The following is a 22418-nucleotide window of genomic DNA, read 5'->3' on the forward strand; positions in this document are numbered from 1 at the left end:
AAGACTCAAAGGCTTTTCCAGGCCAGGCTTTTTGTTTCTTTGCAAATTCAATTACTTTAGGAACTCCACAAGCTTCTCAGCTATCTGCTCGTTGCTTCCATGTATGAACAACTGCACCCAGAGACTTTTCCTAGACGTAGGACTAAGTCTGTTTTATTTCCTTGCTTCCTCGCCACCAGCACCTTCCTCCTTCCCTGTTCCGTTCTGACTTATGGTGGTCATGTCGAGGCCGCTGGAAACCGGAGCCTGGGACTGGGGCACACATCATCATCAGAGTTTGACGAGTTTGGACAACTGTACGTCCACGTACCATCCCCCCCACAAAACCAGAGCGTCTGCATCACCCATAAAGGGCCCCTTGTGTTATTCCCAGGCAGTCCCTACCCCCGTACCCCACTCCTGGCTCCAGGAAAACACGGACATGTTTTCTGTCATGATAAATTAGATTTGTCTTTTCTAGAGTTTCATGGAAGTGGAGTCCTACACAAGCACTCTCTGTGCCTGGATTCCTTTGCTGGGCGTGCTTTCGAGCTCTGTGGATGCTGCTGTGAACTTCACTGGCACGTTCTTTTAAATTGGTGGCCTTTGTTTCACTGTATGACTAGGCTGTTTTATGTTGATCCCTTCACCTCAGGATGGATCTTGAGTTTATTTCCAGTTTGGGTTTGTTACAAACAAAGGTGCCATGTGTAATGATGGACAGGTTTTCTATACTCATGTTGCATTCCCCTTGGGAAGGTAACCACAGAGTGAGATTGCTGGATAAACGCACATGGAAAATTTTAAAGAAATTATTAAACTATTCTCCAAAGTGGTGGCATGAGTTTATTCCCAGAAGGAACATGTGAGTGCTTCGGTTGTGTGCTTGCTCCCCAGCACTTGGCATGTTGGTTTATCTTGTCTGTGTGGTGGTGGTCATTTGCATTTCTGGTGAGTAGTGATGCCCAGTGTCATTTCATGTCCTTGCGGGCCACACACATGTCTTCCTCTTTGAAATATCTACTATAACCTTTTGCCTACTTCTTCTTTTTCTTCATCGTCATCATCGTCATTACTATTTGTGTGTGTGTGTGTGTGTGTGTGTGTGTGTGTGTGTGTGTGGTGTGCTGGGGATCAAACCTAGGGCCTTGAATGTGCTAAGCCTGCTCTCTTCCACTGAGCCACACCCAACCCCTTTGCTTCTTTTAAATTGAGTTGATGAAGGTACAAGTCTTTAAAAAATACATTCCTGTGTAAGTCTTTCATGAAATACTGCTAATATTTTCTACCAGTTTATAGCTTACTTTCTCATATTCTTTAACCATATCTTTTAAAGAACAAGTTTTGATTTCAGTGATGTCCAATTTATCAATTTTGCTTACATACTTCATCTTTTTAAAAATTCTCTCTTAGAAGTCTTTGCCTAACCAAGTTGGCAAGATATTTTGTTTTCATCCAGGAGTTTTGTGGTTTTAGCTCTACATTTAGGTCTGCGATGCTTTTTGGCATGTGCTGAAGGGGCAGAATTTACTGTTTTCCATTTGGAGATACAGTTGTTCCTAAACCATTTATTTTGGATGGATTATCCTCTCTTCATTGAATTACATGGGCGTCTTTATCTAGAACCAGCTATATAGGAATGGGCATGCATGTTTATTGTGTTTATATTATATCTATACTTATGATTTTAGACCCAGCATTTTGTTCCTTTGTTCTATACAGCTTTCCCTATGCCTATAACATATTGTCTTTCTTACTGTAGCTTTATAATAAGCCTTGAAACACATAGCATATTTATTTTTTCATTATTGCCTTGCTTATAATAGATACTTTGTCTTTTTATTTAAAAATTTTAATCAGCTTGTAAAGCTGATTAGAATTTTGTTTGGAATTAGATTAAATCTACAGCTTTCATTGCCAGCATGCAGACCTCTATCCACATGTGGCTATTAAAATTTGAATTAATTAAATTTGATTTAATTAAAAGATCTCCCAGTCATACTCACCATATTAATCTCATGCCTTCTGTATGGGAAAACTCATGTGCATCGGATTGTCATTATCGCATTAAGTTTTATTGGATAGTACTACTGTAGATCAGTTTGCAGAACTGACTTTATACTGTTAAATGAATGAGTCAATGAACATGGTATTTCTTTCCATTTCCAGTGTATTTTAAGTTTTCAGTTTATATATCTTGCATATACTTTATTAAATATATTCCTATGTATTTTACATTTTTGGATGTGATATAATATTATCGTAGGAAAAATTTTCATTTCTATTTGATTGTGCCAGTATGTGGACTTATTTTTGTATTTTGGCCTTGTATTCTGTGACCTTAATAAAATCACATATTAGTTCTGGTAGCTTTTTGTAGGTTATTTGAAATACCCTACACACAATCATGTGTTCTGTGTATAGAAAGTTTTACTATTTTCTTTATAATATCCATTTGACTTATTCTTCTTGCTTTGACAAAGATTTCCAGTATAAAGTTGAGTTAAAGAGTAAGAATAGATAATTATATCAGTCTTTTCAGAGAATTAGCACTTGGCTTAATTTTTGTAACCATTACTTATTTGTATTCTATCTTATTCGTGTCTACTCTTTGTTATTTATACAACTTTGGATCTGATTTGTTATTCTCTTTCTAGTTCTTAAGATGGAAGCTTAAATAGTTGGTTTTAACCCTTTATTATTTGGTAACAGCATAACAGCATTTTAAAGCCATACCTTTCCTCCTCCTCCTTATTTTTATTTATTTATTTATTTTTGGGGGGTGGTACTAGGTATTGAACCCAGGGACCCTTAATCACTGAGCCAAAACATCCCCAGTCCTTTTTTATGTGTTTTTGAGACAAGGTCTCACTAAGTTGCTTTAGGGCCTTGCTAAGTTGCTGAGGCTGGCCACAAACTTGTGACCCTCCTGCCGCAGCCTTCCAAGTTCCTGGGATTACGGACATGACCACCATACCCAGCCTATACCTTTCATTCCAAACTGTTGGTTTAGCTGCATACCACAAAGTTTTGATATGGTGAGCTTTTATTTTATTCAGATTAAAATGATGTATATTGGTGTTATGTCCTGATAAGCCTACTGCAAATTGAAAATATATCAAATTGGAACTGCATTTAATACACCAGCCAACCAGCATCATAGCTTAGCAGCACCCTATGCTGTGGAGTATCTGTTTACTCCTGGGATTGTGTGGCTCACCTGGGGCTGTGGCTTGCTGCTGCTGTCCAGCACCATGAGTGAGTATATTGGACCATATTTTTTCTAGTCCAAGAAAAGGTCAAATTTCAAGGGTGTGGTTTCAACTGACTGAATATTGCTTTCCCACTGTCATAAAGTTGAAAAATCATAGGTTGAACCACAGTAAGTTGAGGACTATTTATGTTTTAAAATTTTCCCCTGACTTCCTTTTGATCCATGGTTATTTAGATATATGTTCTTTGATTTCCAAATATTTTCATATTTTACAGGTAACTTTGTGATATTAATTTTTGTGTGATTTTACTCTTTTGAAATTATTGAGATTTATTTGGTGGCCCCATATATTTTCCACCTTGATGAATGACCAATAAGTATTTGGAAAGAATGAATATTCTATTGTTATTGGGAGATATCTTCTATAAGTATATTTTTAGGTCTCATTTGTTGATTTTATTATTTAAATCCTGTATATCTCTTGTTTCTTTCAATGTATTTGCCTTTTCAATAACTGATACCTCCCATGGTATTTGTGGATTTGTCAATTTCTCCCTTTAGTTCTAGTAACTTGCGTAAGCGTTTTGTTTTGTTTTGATATACATTTCTAATCTCTGCCTTTTAATTATATTATCCAGGCCATTTTTATACAATATAACTGCCAATGTTATCGAATTTAAGTCTGTCATCTTGCTATTTGTTGTCTACACAGTATAAACTATCTATACGTTATAAATGATACCCAGAGTGCATTCATCATTATTTTAGCTGATTATTTTTTCTTTCTTTTTTATTCTATTTATACATGACAGCAGAATATGTTTTGGTTTGATTATTTTTTAAAGATATAAAAATGAGAAAGAAATATTCTGTATTTAACATTTCCAGAGATTCTTATGCCTTTGTGTAGATCTGAGTTTCTAGCTTCTATTATTTTTCTTCAGTTCTTCAAGTAGAAGAACTTAAGTTCTTAAGTTTTTCAAACTGAACTTCATTTACATTTCTTGCAGTACCGTTCTCCTGATAATAAATTATCTGGGCTTTTGTTTCTTTGACAAATTTATCATTTGAAAGATTTTTACTGGGTGTAGATTTTCGGGTGACAGTTTTTATTATTTCTGTTAGCACTAAAACTTATCTCCTTATGTTCTCTTTATTTCATAGTTTTAGATGAGAAGTCTACAGTTGTTGTTTGTATCTTGTTTTTTATTGATCTCACTCTACTTGCCTGTCTTTTGTCACTGGAATCAGCAGTTTAATGTGACTTCATGTGATCTTCATGGGATTGATGATATTTGAGCTTTTAGATATGTGAGTTATAGTTTTCAACAACTACTCTTTAGTTACTTTTTATTTACTTCCTATGTTCACGTTTTCTTTTGTATATCCTTGGCCATTATGTGCATTTTTCTGGTACCTGAGTTTGAACTTGGGGTCACTCAATCACTGAGCCACATCCCCAGCCCTATTTTATTTAGAGACAGGGTCTCACTGAGTTGCTCACTTGGTGTTGCTGAGGCTGGCTTTGAAATTGTGATCCTCCTGTCTTACCTCCTGAGCTGCTGGGGCATATTTTTTTTATAATGTATTAATGCTATTTTTGAATTTTATTGATTCTAAGTGAGAGTCTATTAACAGATTTCTTCTTTTTAATCAATTGTGAATCTGATTTTATTTGTACTTCATGCTTCTGGTGGTTTTTGTTTAAACATTGGATATTTTGAATTTTACTGAGTACAGAATTTTACTATATTCTTCGAAAATGTGTCGACTTTTGTCTTTGCACCTAGTAACATTATTTGAAGGTCAGTTTGATTTTTTTTATGCACTTTTTTTTTCTTTTCCTTTTTTTTTAAAGGGTGTGTTTGCAGTAGGGTTTATTCAGATTTGAGTCTCCTGGTGTCTCTACTAATTATTCCATGTTCAGTGACATCTCTCCATTCTAGTTGGTGGGAACTTAAATGATTCCCATTACTGTCTGAGCTTTGGCAATTATTTGGCTTAAAGAAACCTTGAAGTTGTCTTTTGTCTACTTGTGTGGAGTTTTATCTTATGTGAGGATGTATTCAAAGACTCACAGGACCCCTAGGAAAATTTCTGGAGCTCGCTCTTGGCACCCTTTTATCCGGTACATTATTCTGAAAAATCTAGTGCCTTGGTTTCCTAATCTTTTTTTTTTTTTTTTTTGTACTGGAGATTGAACCCAGGGACACCTAACCTGAATATTGCTTTCCCACTGTCATAAAGTTGAAAAATTATAGGTTGAATCACAGTAAGTTGAGGACTATTTATATTTTAAATTTTTCCCCTGACTTCCTTTTTGATCCATGGTTATTTAGATATATGTTCTTTGATTTCCAAATATTTTCATATTTTACAATAAACCTTAACAATAAATAAATGAGCAACATCCCCAGACCTTTTTTATATTTTATTTTGAGCCAAGGTCTCACTGAGTTGCTTAGGGGCTTGCTAAGTTGCTGAGGCTGGCTTTGAACTCACAATCCTCCTGCCTCAACCTCCCAAGCTGCTGGGATTACAAGCATGCACCACTGCACCCGGCTCAACTCTAATTTTTTTCTCCTCAATTCAGCATGGCTGGTGTTATCTCCTTGGAATTTTCCTCCTTACGCTGTAGTTCCGAAATATGTCTCCAAACAGAAAGTGGGTAATTGTATGGCTTACTTCATTCATTCTCTTCTTTCACTTTTCACAGTCCTGTGTGACCTGGTGTTTAATGTCAGAAAACAATTGTTCCATATTTTACATCCAGTTTTTTAGTAGCTTATGGAAGAAATTTATATGCAAATTATGTTATTCTCTTATTGCCTAAAGCAGAAATTACTGAACCCTTTGCCACCGGGAGAAAATTATCAGTGGACTTTGGTTGTTTAGAGCCTTTTCAAGTCTTTTCTATAGTTTGAGTCATAGGAATGGTTGGCTATTTCAAACTTAATAGACTCAAATCTCTTCTAAAATAGTAAGTTTTTTGTATGAACTCCCATCCTTTTGAACTACTTTGCTTTAAGCAGCAAGGAACAATTATAACAAACTAAAATTGTGGCTCTTAACAGATTCTCCTTTTAGCAGGTACTTAGTTTACCTTAAAATTTTTCATACATATCAGGTTTACAAAATGAGCAACTGCTGTGTTACATGAATCCTCTTTCCAACTCACAGTATTTGTTTTCTTGCTAATTCATCTTCCTATGCCAGGTTCTCGCTCCGGCTCTCAAATCACCACTGTCTGTTAGTGTAGTAATAAGTGGACTCAGACACGCAGTGGTGCAAACAGTAGTCCTAGGAGGATGTCCCATGTCCCATGTTGCTTCTCCGTGATGTCATTCCGAAGACCTGGCTTCTTCCCCATCCCCTGAGGGACTTACTATGGTCAATCCAGCAAGTGGAAGGCCAGAGTACACAGGGGCAGACGTGGGAAGTCGCTTAGACCAACCCGGGGAGTGGCGCGTGTCCTTTGTGCTCACATTCCGCTTGCTGTCACTCAGCCACAGACACCATGTTAGTGAGACCAACTCAGTTGTCAGCAAGACCCGGAACATGATTTAGCCATGTGCCAAAAGAGAGGGAAACCGCTCAGGCAACAAGCTGTGGACTTCTTCCTTTTGTGTCCTCATACTTCAGTCTAATTTGGAGAACAATTTTTTAGTAAAGAATCACTCTGTGCCTAGATTTTTCTTATTTTTGAAGTAATTCTTAATTTTCTTACCTCCTCCTCCTTTCTTTCTCTTTTCTTCCTCCCCCTCCCTTTCACAAATATTAGTGACAGTCACTTTTACATTTTCTATTATTTACTTAATATTTTACTTAGTATCACAGGAAAGTATACTACCTGATGTTCAGGATGAAAACTGTGTTACTCAGAATAGGTGGAGGTAACAAGTTAGCAATATTCATGGGAAACCTATAGGAAAAAAAAGATGAGACTCTTTGAATTCATCACTGATTGCTTTTAGAAATAAAATATTCCATAATCTTTGCCAAGCTGAAAGAACAACATTTATTTCAAATCCCCCATCTCACCAGAACCCGAAACAACAACAACAAAAAAACGCATTAGCTGAAGGACATCTAATTTCCTCAGTCTGTTTTTAATTCCGCTGTATATATTTTCACATTAAGTCTACATTGATTTTTTTTTTTTCATTGCTGTTGTTTTAGTGTACACAGTGTTCCAGATTACTTTTCTGGCAACTGCTAATGTGGTTCGTGGCTTGGATTTGTCTCACTTCTTAATCAGATGAAAAAACACACTACTTATAATTTAGTTGCACATATAAATGGAAGAAATGGCAGTGTTCTTATGAGAAAATCACTGTGTGCTGACAGAAGACCTAGGTATCATGGAAGAGCGAGATCATGTATCTCCCCTGGAATTTGCATTCCAAAGTCTTGTGAGAGCCTAAGAAAAATACATAAGCTTATATTTTTCATTAATTTATTCACTTAATAAATAAACATTTATTGAATTCCCACTGTGTTTGGCACCTACATGAATGGCTTAGAATAAGTAGATTACAGGTAGCTCCTGTCCCTAAGACGTCATGCCTAGTGGGCAAGATAGACGTCTAAGCAAATTCCCGGTGTGGGGTAAGAACTTGGGTTTCGGTGTACGTATGGAGCTTTGGGGGTGCAGAGAAAGGGCCCTGGTCAAGTACCTGTAGGAGGGCCTGACGTGAATTCCTAAGGATGGATAGAAGTCAACCAAGAAAAGAAAAGAGGGTCAGGATACGCGAAGCTGAAGGGGTGCATGGTGAAGATGGGGAGGTGGGGATAGAGGTCCCACGGAAACTGAGAGGCGTGGGCTTGGCTGGGCTTGGAGCCGAGGGACGTTATAGGGACTGGTGAGATAACAGCCTTCACTTACTGAGCGGTTTTATGCTGTATACTTTACAGGTGCTGTTATTTAATTTTAAATTAACAAACTTGCAGTTCTAGGTACACCACAAAATTAAACAAAAGGTACAGAGAGTGTCCACACTCTCCCATCCCCCTCTCGGTACTTCTGTTACAGTTGAACTTGCACTGATGTCACTGTCACCCAAAGTCCATGGTTCACATTAGGATCCCCTCTTGGTTACACATTCCGTGGATTTGAGCAAGTGTGGCATGACATATCTACCCTTGTAGTGTGTATAGGATAGTTGTATTGCCTTAAAAATTCTCAGGTATTCTGCCTGTGCATCCCCGCTTCTCACCCCTGGTGGACACTGATCTTACTGTTGCCATGGTTGGAGTTTTCTAGAATGATGTACAGTTGAAACCAAACAGTAGCTAGCCTTTTTGAGAATGGCTTCTTTCACTTAGTAATATAAGTTTGCTCCATGTATTTTTGTGGTTTGCTAGCTCATTTCTTCTTAGAATAATAGCCCACTGTCTCCATGTACCATAGTCCATCCATTCACCTATGATGAACGTCTTGATTGCTTCCACATTTATCTGCTGTAAACAGTCCAACATTTTCAACTCACTTGGGTAAATACAAAGGATCACAACTGCCAAATCATGTGATATGACATGTTTAGTTTTGTTGGGAACCACCAAACCATCTTCCATTGTTCCATTCCCACACTGATGGATGAGGGCTCCGGTCCTGCATTTGCCAATGTTTGGTGGGGTCAGTTTTGTGGATTTCGGGCAGTCTGGTAGGTAGGTAGGGTGCCTCACTGTGCGGCTGTTTCCTAATGACACGTGATAGTGAACATCTTTCCATATGCTCATTGCTATCTGCTTATCTCCATCACCAGGGTATCTGTTCAGGTGTTTTTCCAGTTTTTTTAATTGAGTTGTTTTCCTATTGTTGAGTTTTAAGAGTTCTTCCTATATTTTGGATAACAGTCCTTTATCAGATGTGCATGTGTGAGAAATATTTTTTTTTCATTTCTCTGCTTGTCTTTCTAAAAAATATTGTTTTCTTTGAACCAATGAATATCTTGTTGTTGTTGTTGTTGTTGACCTTTATTTTATTCATATGTGGTGCTGAGAATCGAACCCAGTGCCTCATACATGTGAGGCAAGTGCTCTACCACTGAGCCACTACCCCAGTCTCTCTTAGTATTCTTTTTTGCTGAGCAGAACTTTTATACATGTGTGAAATTAATGCTAGCATGATCCATGTCTATTATTTAAATCTATGTGTGTTCTTACATTTCAAATAGAATCTTTGTAGGTAGCATATTATTGGATCATTTTTATGGGTCTTTTTATAATCCACTCTGACCATCTCTGTCTTTTAATAGTTGCATTGACCATTGACTTTCAAAGTGATTACTATTATAATTAGGTTAATATATATCATTTTTATTATTTTCTATTTCTTCTTTGTTCTTTGTTCATTTTTAAATATTTGGTGAGTTGTTGATAGATATTTATTTATTTTATGTGGTGCTGAGGATTGAGCCCAGTGCCTCGCCTGTGCTAGGCAAGTGCTCCACCACTGAGCCCCAGCCCAGCCTCTTTCTTGTATTTTTGCCTTCCACTCTTTTTCTGACATTTTTGCCTCCAGTTCAGAATTTTATGATCTGATTTTTGGTCTTCTTTTAATGTATGAATTGTACTCTTTTTTTTAAACCTTTTAAGTGCTTGCTTTAGAGTTTGCAATGTACTCTTATAACTAATTCATATCCATTTTCAAATATACAGCTGTACTGCTTTATGAGTAGTGTGAGTACCTTATAATAACGTAACAATCCTAATTCTTCTCTATCTCTCGTTTCATTGTTATTCATGTCATTACACAAGCATTTGAATAAGAATACTAATCAAATATATTGTTGCTATTATTTTGCACAAACTGTTATCTGTTAGATCATTAAGAATAAACAAGGCCAGGCATGGTGGCAATACACATGCAACTTGGGAGGCTGAGGCAGGAGGATTGCCAAGTTCAAAGCCAGCCTCAGCAACTTAGTGAGGCCTTTAGCAACTCAGCCAGACCCTGTCTCTAAATAAAACACAAAAAAGGGCTAGGGACGCATCTCAGTGGTCATGTGCCCCTGGGATCAATAGCTGGTACCAAATAATAATAATAATCAAGATAAAATGTTTCCACCTTTTTCCCCAGTGCTATTCCTTTCTTCATGTAAATGAAAGTTTCTGACTTATATCATTTTTTCCTCTCTAAAGAATTTATTTAAACATTTCTTGAATAGCAGTTTACTGGGCCACACATTCCCTCAATTCTTGTTAGTCTGAGAAAGTCTTTATTTCTCCTAACTTTCAAGGGTTGCTTTCACAGGGTACATAATTCTAGGTTGATGTCCTCTCTGTCTCTCTCATCACTTTGACTATATCACTCCACTGTTATCTTGCATGCATGGTTTTTGAGGAGAAATTGGATGTATTTCTTATCTTTAAAAATCTATAGTTTGGGTTTTTTTTTTTAACCTCTCTCTGTCCCTTTTCAAGAATTTTCTCTCTTATATATTGGACAGAATCCGTCTAGGTGTAGGTTTCTGGTGTACTTATACCACTAAGTGTCTTCCACGCTTTCTGGGTCTGTGGTTTGGTTCAGACATTCATTTTGGGACAAATCTCGGTCATTACTGCCTCGTTATCTGTTCCTTTCTCCCTTTCCTCTTCTTTTGGTATTCCTGTTATGCAGATAGTGTACCTATATAGATGTCCTAAAGCTCTGGTGTAGTCTGTATTCTGCTTTTTTAAATTTTTTTTATTTGGTGGTGCTGGGGATTGAACTCAGGGCCTTGTGCATTGAGACAAGCTCTCTACCAACTGAACTATGTCCCCAGCCCTGATTTTTTTTTTTTAAATTCAAATTTTCCTTTGTTTTACCATTTGGGGAAGTTTCTGTTGAGATAGCCTGAAGCTCAGTTATTCTCTCCTCAGCTGTGTCCAGTCTCCTAATGAATCTGTCAGAGGCATTCTTTATTTCTGTTACGGTGGTTTTGATGTTTAGCACTTCTCATGTTTTTCTTAGCATTTGTGCCTCCCTGTTGCATATATATTCATTACAGCCCTTAGGATATTAATCACAGTTGTTCTAAATTTCCAGTCTGATAATTTCAACACCCCAGTGAGATCTGGCTTTCTTCCATTTTTATTTGTTTATTTATTGCCTTTTAATATACCTTGTAAATTTTTTTGTCACTATATGATGTACCGTATGTAAGGAACTATGGAAAATGGGCCTTCACTGATGTGTGGTAATGTGTGGAGTGAGAGGCAGCGTTCTGTGATCCTATGATCAGGTCACGTATCTCGTGAGCCTGTGCCTCAGAGGCATGGACCTCCTAAGTGCTCCTTGGTCTCCACCTCACTCTGTCCCCTTCAGGCAGGACAGAGTGGCTAGAATGGGCTGGAGTGGGTATTTCTCCTCCTTGCTGTGGAAGTCCGGAGGAGACTAAAAGGTGAATATCCTCCTTCCCTCAGATACGTTTAGCCGTGGAGAGGCCTCGTAAATGAGGGCCTGGTTAAAGAGTTTCTCCGAGTGCTGACCATATTCCGAGGAACGGAGGCGTTGGCGTGTTTCCCGCTGGTTACTGTTCTCAGGGCCAGAAACATGAGGGGGTTCTTTTCTCTAGCATTCACCGAGAACCTGCTTGAGCTTCTGGATGCGAAACTCGGAACAATGTGCAGACTCCCAAAGAAACCTGGGTTCAGCTCTGACGGTTGCTCACACTGAGTCTTTGGCTGTTTTCTCAGCAACCGTGGTTTAGATCTTCCCACCCACACCCAGGCATTCGCGCTCTCATCAGGAGGAAGCCGCACCTCGGAGACCACCATCTCCTACAGGGGTTTGCTGACCTGAGGTGATGATGAGCAACTCCCTTGAATCTCAGAAGATCGCCTTTGTGTCGGACAGGTGGCCTCTAGCAATTCCTACTTACATTTTTCTACTTCAGCATTGACGCGGACGTTTCTGGGCATGGACTTCTGCTCCGGTAGATTGCGATCCTCTCTACTCACTTGCTTCTCCGGATCAGGTTTGGTAGCTGTTTACCCTCTGAGCTCATATGTCTGCTGACCTACCAAGAGTTGTGGCTTTTCAGTTTGTCTCTTTACCTGTGGTTGAGATGGAGTGGTGACATCCAAGCTCCTTCCACGCCAGACTAGAGTCCTGCTGCTCAAGTTGAAATCCAAGGGTGGTTATTCTCCTAATGAGTTGGAGTGAGCATGTGATTTGTCCTTCAGAAGGGCGTTCTTTAGAAGGTCGTTAGTCATTCTCCCAGGACAGCAAGCATGACCGTGGTGTGTGGTCACCCTGTGGAGGCCGTTTCCTACTGGGAGGAAACTAGCTTTAGAGCTTACGGTGGGGCTCAGTCTGCGCTTGACCTCTGCAGTGTGGTGTCTGCTGTTGGAAGTGGCTTGTGTGTCTTACGGAGGTCTTCGTCAGGAGTCACTGGTACTCATCATCATGGTCATTCTTCACTGAAGAGAAACACAAACCACATTATCACAATTTTAGTCAGCTTTTCATTGATGGCTTTTATTTTCTCTTTAGTAGGGAGACAAGAATCGTGTGTAATTCTTCCTTACTTAATGGGGTTCATAACCACCTTTGAATCTGGACGTTGTTCCCCTTCCCAAATTCTGGATTGGAAAGAGACGCCCAGCCCAACTTTTGGTTCTGTGGATGGACAGGCCCAGATGATAGGGCTAGCTGCCATGCAGCCCAGATGATCACCTGTAGGATCTAGGAGCGGGGGGGGGGGGGGGGGGCTGGCTGGAGAATACAGGATTGAAGATGGAGTGTCCCTGGCTGGACGCCAGCTCGGGCTGGACAGGCTGTCTCCCCTTAGGCAAGTGTATTTTTCCTCTCCAACACTCACTTTTCTCCATCTGCATAACTGAGAAAATAAAAGTACCTACCTCATATGGTTTTCGTTTTGGGTCCTTAATGAGGGCTGGCACCCAGTCAGGGCTCTGTGATGTACTGTTTTGTCCAGGTCTTTCGGTTTCCAGGGCGCTCTTAAAGCCTTTGCGATCTCTTCTGACAGTGACTTTCTGAGACCGTTAAAGCAGGTCTCGAGGGTGCCAGCAGGGAGTCATTGGTCATTATAAGCTGCCTATTTGTGCAAGGAAATGTGAAAAGAACATAGTCCTCTGCCCATTTCTGGTGTCCCACTAAGCGTGGACTCAGATGCCTTCTCAGGAGTGAGGGAGTGGTAAGGAAAACACATCCACAGTCCGCTTTCATTTGTATTAGAGCTATAAACACATACAGCCTTTAAAAGGCCCATCCCAAAGCCTTTCAATAAAGACCGCAGGCCCTTGCCCATCCCTCCTGCTCCGATGACTGATTCCAGAACCAGCTACTTTCAACCCTGTTAGCTCTTTCTTTTGGGGTCTACGGCTCGCGCTCTCTCTCTCTCTCTCTCTCTCTCTCTCTCTCTCTCTCTCTCTCTCTCTCTCTCTCTCTCTCTCCATGTAATGTGTCACTCTTTCTTGATTTTCTTTGTTTTATTTGACTTCCTGATGTGGAGGGGAATTGGCTGTCCTGCTTCCCTCTCCTGTACCTACCTACCTACACACACACACACACACACACACACACACACACGCACACACACGCACACACACGCACACACACGCACACAGGCATTTATCATCCAGCATTTTGATAAGATGACATAATCGTATTTAGAGAATGATTTTTTTTTAATTCTGAAAATGTAAGTCACGGCTGAGCCAGGGGGTGAATTATGATTAGTCCCCCTTTCTTGCGTGGTGCTGTCTTGGGTTAGGTAATTGTGTCTTCTTGTCTGTGGACTCTCTATGAATCTAGCTTTTCCAGCCTCGCCTGAAGCAGTCTGGGTCTCTGGATTTATTAGGCATCCTGTGCGTGTGCTAGTGTGCGTGTGCGTTTGGAAGAAGTCTGCCCCAGGCTCTGTGTCCTCTCCTTACCCTCTGGGCTTCGTCCTGGGGTCTGCACCATCCTGAACATTGCCTTCTTTTCTCAGTTTGGTCCCTGCTTCCTCTTTGGTCATTCTTCCTCTTGATGATTGACTCCCTTGTTTGGTGGACACATTGTTCAATCTCAACCTAAGAAAATTAGAAAGGTGGGTAAGACCTTTTGGGAGTTTGCAGATCTGAAAGTCTCTTTTTCTCTACCGTCGCATCTATCGACAATTTAGAATTCTAAGTTGGAAATTGCTTTTTCCCCTTGGAGTTCTGAAAACATTGATGGATTGATTTTGCATTTCTGGCTTGCGGCTGGGAGGACCTGGGGCAGCCCAGTGATTCTCAGTCCTTTTTTTGTGACCTTTTAAAATTTGTCGGGCAGCTCTTTAGCACCTCTCATCTGTTCCTGGTGTTGGTATTGTATCTGAGGCCTGGTGAGCTCACTCAGTTTACAAATTCATATCCTTGACTTATAGCATATTTCTAAAGAGGATCTCTCCCTCCCTCTCGCTTTTCCAATTTGATCTTTTTTTTCCCTGCTATGCCAGGGACTCAGATATTGGAGCTTCAAGATCATCTCTCTAGCTTTTAAGGATGTTTTGTTCGATTATTTACTTCTTTTTCTTTTGTTTTTCTGGAAGGTTCCTCACCTTCATCTTGCATTTCTAATCACTGGGACTTCTTGTATGCACCTTCTTTTGATGGCCTTTTCTTCTTGTTCCATGAAAGCAATGATTTCTCCTTCCTCTCTGAGGGTATTAATAAAAATGACAGAAATTCCTTCTCTCTTTTGCATTACCTATGCTTAGTTATTGGTACAATATTGCCCACAGCCCCTTGTGGGTGAGCTGACTTGCTAGGTGGTCTCCTTCATGACAGGGTAATCGATTGGCTGTTTAGTTCAGGCTCCTCTGAATGTCGCAGTTGGGTTTTTCTCTTGGGATGGTTAGTCTCCCCATGCCCAGTTCTCCCACCTCTTGCTAGGGTGGGTCGGGTGATAGTCTGCCAGCCGCCCTTTGTGGAAGTCAGACTAGAGAACTGCACTGGGGAGAGCAGATCTGGCCATTTAGTATGTAGAGACTCGATTAATCACCTTCTTTCAATACCTGACCCCCAGGAGCCGTGTGCCTCGCATGCAGAGGTTTCTCTCGGTCAGTCTTCCCAGAGGACAAACCTACACGGTCCTGCCAGCACAGACCAGGGGCAGCTTCCTGCTTCGTCAGCCACGGAAACCCGCCCACTGTCAACCGTGGCTCCTGTTCTCAGCTCCCCTGACCCCGTCGGGGCCCTCTCCACTGTCTTCAGAGTTACCACCTCTCAAGTCTTGGGCCTTTCTGATAGGCTCTAAATTAAAGGATCACCTCTGGGCTCCTACTCTTGGTTTTCTTGAATTCAGTTTTCTGCTTTTGCTGGTCTATTGAGCTAGCAGTCACACTCTGGGCTTCCATTTTTAATTTTTGTCTGCAGTCCTCTGCCATGTCTTTTACCTGTCCCAAACTGTACCCCCCAAGTCATGCCATGTACTCCCACCCCGCCCCAGTAAACTGGCTAAAAGCGGGGGCTCCTGACCTCCACCACCCGACTCACTGCCCAGTTAGTTGCTCTCTGCCTTCGTCTCCTCATCTTCAAAAGTCAGTAGAATTGGATGATTTAAGATAAATGAGCCATTTAAGTCCATAGCTGGCTTAAAACATACCAGCCATTATTATTTTGGAGTAGTTTCAAGTGAAAGATGAGTCTGTGTGTTCCAGTAACCACGTGCAACTGGAAATCCAGAGACATGAACTTCATACGAATCATGAGGCAAGCAGTGTCCACATGATGAAGAAGACCGAGGACAAACTCCACCCATCTGATGTGCTAGGAAAATCTGAGTTCTTACTCTTTGATAACTGGAAGGAACCTTAGGGATCTCGGTCTCCAAGTCTGTATTTTGCAGATGAGGGAAACCAAGACCCTGAGGGGTAGGTGACTTGCCTTCAGGCTAAACCCCAAGCTCATTCCTAGTTCAGTCTTCTTTCCATTAAATCAGATTTCCTCTTCTAAGAAATAGCGCTGTGAGACCAATGAGTGTGTTTCTGGTGGTGGCACTGTTCTGTACCCTATTCTTAGCCCTTTTAGTTTTTATTTCTTTAACTTCAAGTGCTCAGGATCGGGTCAGGGGTGACCCTGGTTTGCAGCTCACTTTCGTCATTGGTTCGTGCATAGCCTATTTGTTTATTAATAAGGTAAAAAAATTTTTAAAAATCCATATCAGGTGGGATACTTGGGCAGAAAGTTAAAATGTATGGTTTCCATTCATGTGTGGTTCAAAAATAAATTCATATATGATCATGTGCAGCGTGACAACTTTGGTCAGTGACAGACGGCATACATCTCGGCGGCCCCATAAGGTCGTAATGGAATTGGAAATTCACATTGCCTGGTGACATCACAGCTATCGTGACGCGATTGGCCGTGTGTGCTCCTGTGTTGTTGTGATGTCGGTGTAAACAAACCTCCTGTACTGTTGTGGTCAGAAAGTGAAGCAGTGCAATTATGTGATCACATAATACTTGACAATAAATGCGTTACTAGCTTATTTACCGTACTGTTTTTAGAGTATATCACACCCATAAGGGTTGGCTGTGATTCAGTCTGCCGTCTTCCACTGGTGCCTGCTGTATCTCCCATTCTCCTACATCTCACCTGGTAGCATCAGAGATCACACTCGGAGTCACCTACACGATTCAGGTTGAAGGAGATCCACTCTCTGGTGTTTGCACGGTGATGAGACCCATGAGGGTGTGTTTCTCAGGAAACAGCCCCCTGGTTAGGTGATGTGTGACTGTTTGGAGGATTTTTGTGGCGCATCCGTTTTTCTCTCTTCCATGGAAAGTCATCTAATGAATATAGATGGGTGGTTTCCAAACCTTCCTCCTGGTGTAGAAATTGGCCAGACTGGGGTGGCAGTGGATAGAGGCACAGTCAGAGAGAGGAACAGGAAAAGGACAAGCTGCACAGTTAGCCCGGAGACGCGTGGCCTCTGGAGTTCGTGAGTCCCCTCCGGATGGTGTCCTAACGGGTTGGTTTATGATGCAGGCCTGAGAACCATCGGCGTCATCACCAAACTGGATCTCATGGACGAAGGGACCGATGCCAGGGACGTGCTGGAGAACAAGCTGCTGCCTCTTCGCAGGGGTACGTCCTGGGTCTGCAGAGGGCCTTCTTGGTACTATGTCAGAGACAACTGCAAGTCATGGGGAGGCACGGGCTTAATGATCTCCCTGTCCTCAGGCTTGGATTTATTATCAGCTACACTCTTTATGGAATGGCACTGTATTCCCATATGAGGTGTTAAAAATGATCCAAAAGGAGAACTATTCCTTAAAATAACAGTGGTAAGAAAACAGGAAAAAGAAGGGGTTTGAAGGAGGGTATAGATATTCACCATAGATCACACAAATATGGATACCATTCTGTTGTAAGTGTGGTCTTGACGATCCTGCAACACAACTGCCAAGAGACATTCTCTCTTAAAATGCATACGGCTTTTAAATGTGAGGGGTATTATCCCTAGGCAAGTCTGTGGCCTTGGTTAAAATATCATTGTCTCAGTGGAGTTTTGTAAAGGGGCCCCGTCCTCAGGCCCCCAGACCCACTTGCCTACCTCACTCAGTCTGTTGCAGAGCCCTGAAATTTCCCCAGAACCCTGAAATCTCCACAGGAGAGTGCCAAGCCCCATGGGGCCGTGTGGTGGTGTGTTTGTTGTTTCAGGTTACGTGGGGGTGGTCAACAGGAGCCAGAAGGACATAGACGGAAAGAAGGACATTAAAGCAGCCATGTTGGCAGAGAGGAAATTTTTTCTTTCACATCCGGCCTACAGACACATTGCTGACCGGATGGGGACCCCACACCTTCAGAAGGTCCTGAATCAGGTAAAGAAATTCTTTAAAGCCACAAGAACAGCTACAAAATGTGTATAGGCCATTGGGATTTAAATATGTTATTTTTGAATTTCTCTTTGCTGAAGCAAGACGTCCAGCTTAAATGAAAGGGGTTAAACAGTGACTGTGGGTGCTCGGCTGGTGCTGTCCCGGGAGCTGAGTTGGCCTTAGCGGAGGGGGCCGTCAGGGGGCCATGCTCACAGCACAGACAAGTGTCTCCTTAGGAGGTGAAGCCCGTGTACATTTGAGCATGCATTCTCTTGCCACACGTCCTAGTTCTCCTCAGCATCTAAACTCGTGTAGCTCTGAAACGAGGATCACTCGGGATCTGTTTGTAATGGTTAGGTTAGACTTTCTGTTAAAATTTTTTTTTTCTGGTTTTGTTTAGGATTGATTTGTCCCTTTATTTAAATTTTTCAAAACAACAAATCCCAATGAAGTCACCATTGATTGCCACTAATCTCAACACTTTCCCAGAGAACCCATTTTCCCCCAGTAAATAGAATCAGATTGGGCCCTCTGTCTCCCTGCCCCGCCACACGCCGCACACGCTTCTGTCACAAGGCCTCAGCACACGTTCCCTGGTACACCCGTGCTTCCCCTGTTGTGGTCAAGCATCGTGACAAATGCCCTGGTTCCTGGGTCACCCTTCCTGAGTTTTGATGACAGTGACATTTATGGAGAGCAGTTTTCCCTACAGACATCCCCATTCGTTAAGCTTTCCCCCTTCCTCCGTGAGCCTGGTCAGGTGGTCACGGACGCTCTGACATCAGGTCCTGGAAGGGTGAGTAGAGGTGGTCACAGTTAAGGACATTATATCTGAACCATGGAGATAAGACAGCGGAGGTTTTAGAAAATAGGAAGGAGAGGTGACTTTGGTGACGTTCATATTCTTAATTAGGCTAAAAGAGAATTTGGAATCTCAGAGGCAGCCCTTGGTTGTATCACTTTTAAAATACGAATAACCTTGAGGAGGAGCACTGTTTTGTCGTGCAGGAACCGTGACATCCTTACCCTGTAGTCAGTAGTGGTAAAGCTTGTGTCAGACCACCGCTTTCAACCCTACATTGGCCTAAGAAAATGACAGATAACCTGAAAAAAATCCTATAGGAAAATCACTAATACCATTGGAAAGAGTTGTAAATAAGTTAGATTTTACATATTTAAAAAATAGGAGATGATTGCAATTATATCATGCAGATGATCCCCCACTTTTGACACAATCGGCTTGTGTTGATTGAAAGTTGAACGCATTTTACCCTGAACATCTCTTCTGTATAACTGCTGTTTCAAAGGTTTTCATATTGTATTCGAAACTAGAACAACTTTCTTGCTAATTCTACGTGTGCCAGTCCTTCTGATTCGGAGGCACCATTTCTGTAGACAATCTGGACAAAGGTGTGATGATTGTGAGGAACTGAAGGAAACGCCACCAGACTAGGGGGAGAAGAAGGAAGGGGCCAATTGTGAGAGGGGCACGTGGAGACGTGGACGGTGGCAGGGTCCTGGGATGTTCTTAGACCAAAGTAAAGACTGGGCTCTCACCCAGGGAGCAGTAGGGAGCTATTTAGGAGGTCTGAGGGAGGGTATGGACAGGCTCGGGTCCGACAGTTAAAAAGAACATGGTATTGCCATAAGAAGACCAAGAGTCGGCCAGTTAGGAGTAAAACCAGGAAGGGCAGGTGGCTGAAAACGGTAAAAGTTCCAGTAGCTCAGTCTCACGTAGGGCCAGTGGGAAGTGACACAGGAGATCTGAGGAATGTTTAGGAAAATTGAGAACTTGGTGACAGATGAGCTCTATTGGGTGACAGATAGAGAGTCAAGGACATTCCTAGCTTCTATGCTGATCTGCAGGCAGCACTAGGAGCCCAGTGAGGGGCAGATGAGGTACTTGTTTGGGACAAGTTGAGGCTGAGGTGTCATGGACACACCCAGGAGGAGAAGCCATGCAGGGGCCAGGCACACATGCCCGCAGCAGAGCTGAAGCCCTGTCTGGACATTGACATTTTAGCAGCAGCGGGTGTTTGTGTGTTTGCTGAAGCCCTGGGTGGAATGAGAAGAGGCCTCAGACCAGATCTGAGAAATTGGAAATTCCCAGTCTGGCGAGGAGCATGCATTGTTAAAGGAGACGGAGAAGGTGCATCCAGAATGGCTAGGAGAAGAGTCAGAGGAACCCAGGTGATGCGAGCCAAGGCAAGACGTGCTCCAGAGAGCAAGGATAGCCACAGTGTCGCTTTACTGTGGAGAAGTCTGGGGAGCAAAGCGTGGAAACCCAGTGTGTTCATCATTTCCAGCTCCAGGCCCATTTGGCAGTTGCTGGTTTTTCATGGTGGCTGCTCCTCTTAGATTTGGGTCTTTGTCTCTTTGGACACTGCTCCTGGAGATCCAGTCCTCTGTTCTGTTTTTTTCCTGATTCATACCCACAGCAGAAATCCACACTGTGGGCAGAGGAATGATAGAGAATAGTGACAGTTAATCAACTGTGGATTTATTGGCTGCATATATTCGTTTAACTTGGATGCACATAAATCATCTTTATGATGAGTTAAAATCATTCCTTCCATCAATCTGGGGATGTTTACTTTCCTTTTAAATTATTTTTGCTGCATTTCTGTGAAGTTCATCTCTTTCTCTCAATTCTTATTACTTAAGCAGATCAAGACGATCATCATCATTTTCAGAATTTTCTGTCACTACATTGCAGAAAGAAAACAATGCAGAGAACTGAACCATCTTTTTTTTCCTCCCATGTTGGCGATTGAATGCAGGGGTGGTCTACCTGTGAGCCGCATCCCTGGCCCTTTTTATTTTGAGACAGGGTGTCTCTAAGTTGCTGAGATCCCATTGAGTTGTCAGGGTGGCCTCCAGCTTGCAATTCTGCCTCGGCCTCCCGAGTCACTGGGATTTACAGGTGTGCACTACCCCACCCTTTCCCAACTTTGTTCTGAGTTGTCTTCACTGTATTGAGTTTGAGGTGGCAGCCGACCTCAGAGGAAATGCCCCCGGCCAGGTCAGGTGGCGTCATCAATAGCAGAGAGAGCTTTCTCTCCCTTAGTCACACGGCGGTTTTCTATTCAGTCTCTCGAAGGCACCAGCTGGTGACCAGCCAGGCCTGCCCTGGGGTCTAGAGGTAGAGGGGCCAGGAAGCACTGCCTGCAGAGGGCCGAGAAAGCGAGGGGCTGGCAGGTGCTGGTGGCAGCCCTGGCCACCTGAGCTCCCCTCGCACTGGTCCATTTGGCCTTAGAAACTTGGAGCAGCACCTCCAGCTCTTGACGTCCTTCATTTCCACCCGGGTCTCGGGTCAGGTTCCTTCCTGTGTATGATCAGATGTGTCGTCCACACTGCAGCGCTCCTGGGCAGCCCACCCGTGACATTGTGTGTTAACCAAAGGAGAGACTGTCAGCGGAGCATCTCCAGGGCAGTGGAGACTGTCTACCTCATGGCCTCTGATGTCCCTGTCATTTCTAAGGTTGTGAATGACCAGGAACACAGTGGAGGCTGGTTCTTGTCGCGTGAGTTCATCTTTAATCTACTGTAGACACGTGTGTGATTTTGTTTTGTTCTATTTAGCAACTTACGAACCACATTCGAGACACCCTGCCAAACTTCAGGAACAAACTGCAGGGGCAGCTGCTGTCCATCGAGCACGAAGTAGAAGCCTTCAGGAACTTCAAGCCCGAGGACCCCACCCGGAAGACCAAGGCCCTGCTGCAGTAGGTGGCTTCCTCCCCCCCTGCTCACCTGAAGCTCCTGTCCTTGTCCTTGGCTGCGGCCTATTTGTCACGTTGTTTTTTAAGCTTCACAGAAGCCACAAAGTGGACGAGGCTCAGTGATACACAGTGACCCTTGAGTTTTCGTGTCTTCTGGAAGCAATTTTTAATCTGATGCTGTTATTATGTATTTAACCAGCTGCTCCTCCCGTGTTCAATAATTGTCTTTCCAAAATTGTCTTCAGTGAGTAAAGTCAGGAGTGATAACACAGGAGGCTACTGTTTGTCCTTAGTCTTAGAAGTGAGTAATACATGAAAACATCCGTCTTTCTTTTACAACCGTTGACATTGATGTCCCTTGTCCATATGATCTTTTTATTTCCCTTATTTCATGTGATTTATCTAGGTGCGTTTTTCAATGGAACAAGACCCTGGAATTTAGCTAAAAAAATAATAATAACATACAGATAATCAGGCCATGTTTTAATTTATTTTCCTTTCTGGTAATGATTTTAATGTAGCACCATAAAAATACAAATGTGAAAATTGCCAAGCATCTTCTCCCTCCTACCCTGGGGCTGGTAGACTCACACCGGTGGCCTTGGGGCAGGATGTCAGTTGCTGGGAATCCGCAGCCACCAGGTCTCCCACATCACCCTCCCTCTGACTGCTTAGGCCTCCTTTGTTCCCCAACCCTGTGCGCAATGTGCC

The 22418-nt window shown here is 42.3% G+C and overlaps 1 protein-coding gene across 6 annotated transcripts in view; it reads left to right on the top strand.

Moving 5' to 3' along the window:
* Dnm3 (dynamin 3) overlaps positions 1 to 22418 on the top strand; it is a 460170-nt gene that overhangs the window by 152087 nt on the left and 285665 nt on the right. For all 6 annotated transcript variants that reach the window (XM_078022311.1, XM_040278054.2, XM_078022310.1 and 3 more), the window contains exons 5-7: positions 17153 to 17251; positions 17828 to 17988; positions 21568 to 21710. In XM_078022311.1, coding sequence (XP_077878437.1) covers positions 17153 to 17251; positions 17828 to 17988; positions 21568 to 21710 — 403 coding nt within the window. The remainder of the gene's footprint in view (positions 1 to 17152; positions 17252 to 17827; positions 17989 to 21567; positions 21711 to 22418) is intronic.

This window comes from Ictidomys tridecemlineatus, chromosome 10 (genome assembly GCF_052094955.1).
Source record: "Ictidomys tridecemlineatus isolate mIctTri1 chromosome 10, mIctTri1.hap1, whole genome shotgun sequence".
In the NCBI taxonomy this organism is placed as follows: domain Eukaryota; kingdom Metazoa; phylum Chordata; class Mammalia; order Rodentia; family Sciuridae; genus Ictidomys; species Ictidomys tridecemlineatus.